The 812-nt window shown below is 71.7% G+C and overlaps 1 protein-coding gene across 1 annotated transcript in view; it reads right to left on the reverse strand.

Annotated features, from left to right (window-relative positions):
* Positions 1 to 802, reverse strand: part of Zcchc14 (zinc finger, CCHC domain containing 14) — a 55587-nt gene extending 54785 nt beyond the window's left edge. Inside the window, exons 1-2 of the mRNA XM_013012748.1 lie at positions 249 to 802; positions 50 to 55 (exon numbers count right to left, since the gene is read on the reverse strand). Coding sequence (XP_012868202.1) covers positions 50 to 55; positions 249 to 802 — 560 coding nt within the window. The remainder of the gene's footprint in view (positions 1 to 49; positions 56 to 248) is intronic.
* Between the last annotated feature and the right edge of the window lie 10 nt (positions 803 to 812).

Consider the following 812-nt stretch of genomic DNA (forward strand, 5'->3'; position numbering starts at 1 on the left):
CCCCGGCGGCCGCCCAGCCCCTCGCCCCGTCCCCCACCTCCACGTCAACGCCCCCCTGGCCGGCGCACACCCTGCGTCCCGCCGCCCGACCCTCGCCCTGGCCCGGGACAAAGCGGGGGTGGCTGAGGGGGAGTCCTACGGGGTCCCCGCAGGGCCTGGGCGCACACTTACCCGACAGCTCGTCCGGCTCCAGCCCGGTCTCGGTGTCCAGCCCACAGATGACAAAGTAGTCGGCGAAACGACTGGGCGCCGAGCCCCCACCGCCTCGGCCGCCGCCGCCGCCGCCTCCGCCGCCGCCGCCGCCGCCGCTCAGGCTGCTCTGGATCTGCGTGAGCTCCTGGCGCAGCACCTGCTTCTGGTGGAAGCTAAAGGCCGGGTGGTTGGAGGCCATGGTGAAGAGCAGCAGGAACTCATCGCCCGTGCGGCCCTCGTTGAGCTGCAGCCCGTAGTTGTGGATGATGGAGTCGATGTGCGTGAGCGTGCGGTAGAGCACGCCCGCCGCCTCGCGCTGCTCCGAGCCCAGCAGCGCCAGCGACACCAGCAGCTTGCTGCGCACCACCTCGTCCGTGAGGTTGGTGAGGCTGCCCAGGTCGGCCGGGTTGTTGGCCTTGATCTCCGAGTCGCGCAGCGAGTGGTAGTCCTTGCGCGCCAGGTCCTCCAGGCAGGAGCCGAGGAAGCGCAGCTCCAGCGGGATGCACAGGTCCAGCAGGCCGCACAGGAACTCCACGCGCTGCGGCGACGGCAGCTCCGAGAACCAGCGGTACACGCCGTCCCTCTGCAGCGGGCCGCGCTTCTCCACCATGCTGCCGCCC

The sequence above is a fragment of the Dipodomys ordii genome, unplaced genomic scaffold (assembly GCF_000151885.1).
Source record: "Dipodomys ordii isolate 6190 unplaced genomic scaffold, Dord_2.0 Scaffold18, whole genome shotgun sequence".
In the NCBI taxonomy this organism is placed as follows: Eukaryota; Metazoa; Chordata; class Mammalia; order Rodentia; family Heteromyidae; genus Dipodomys; species Dipodomys ordii.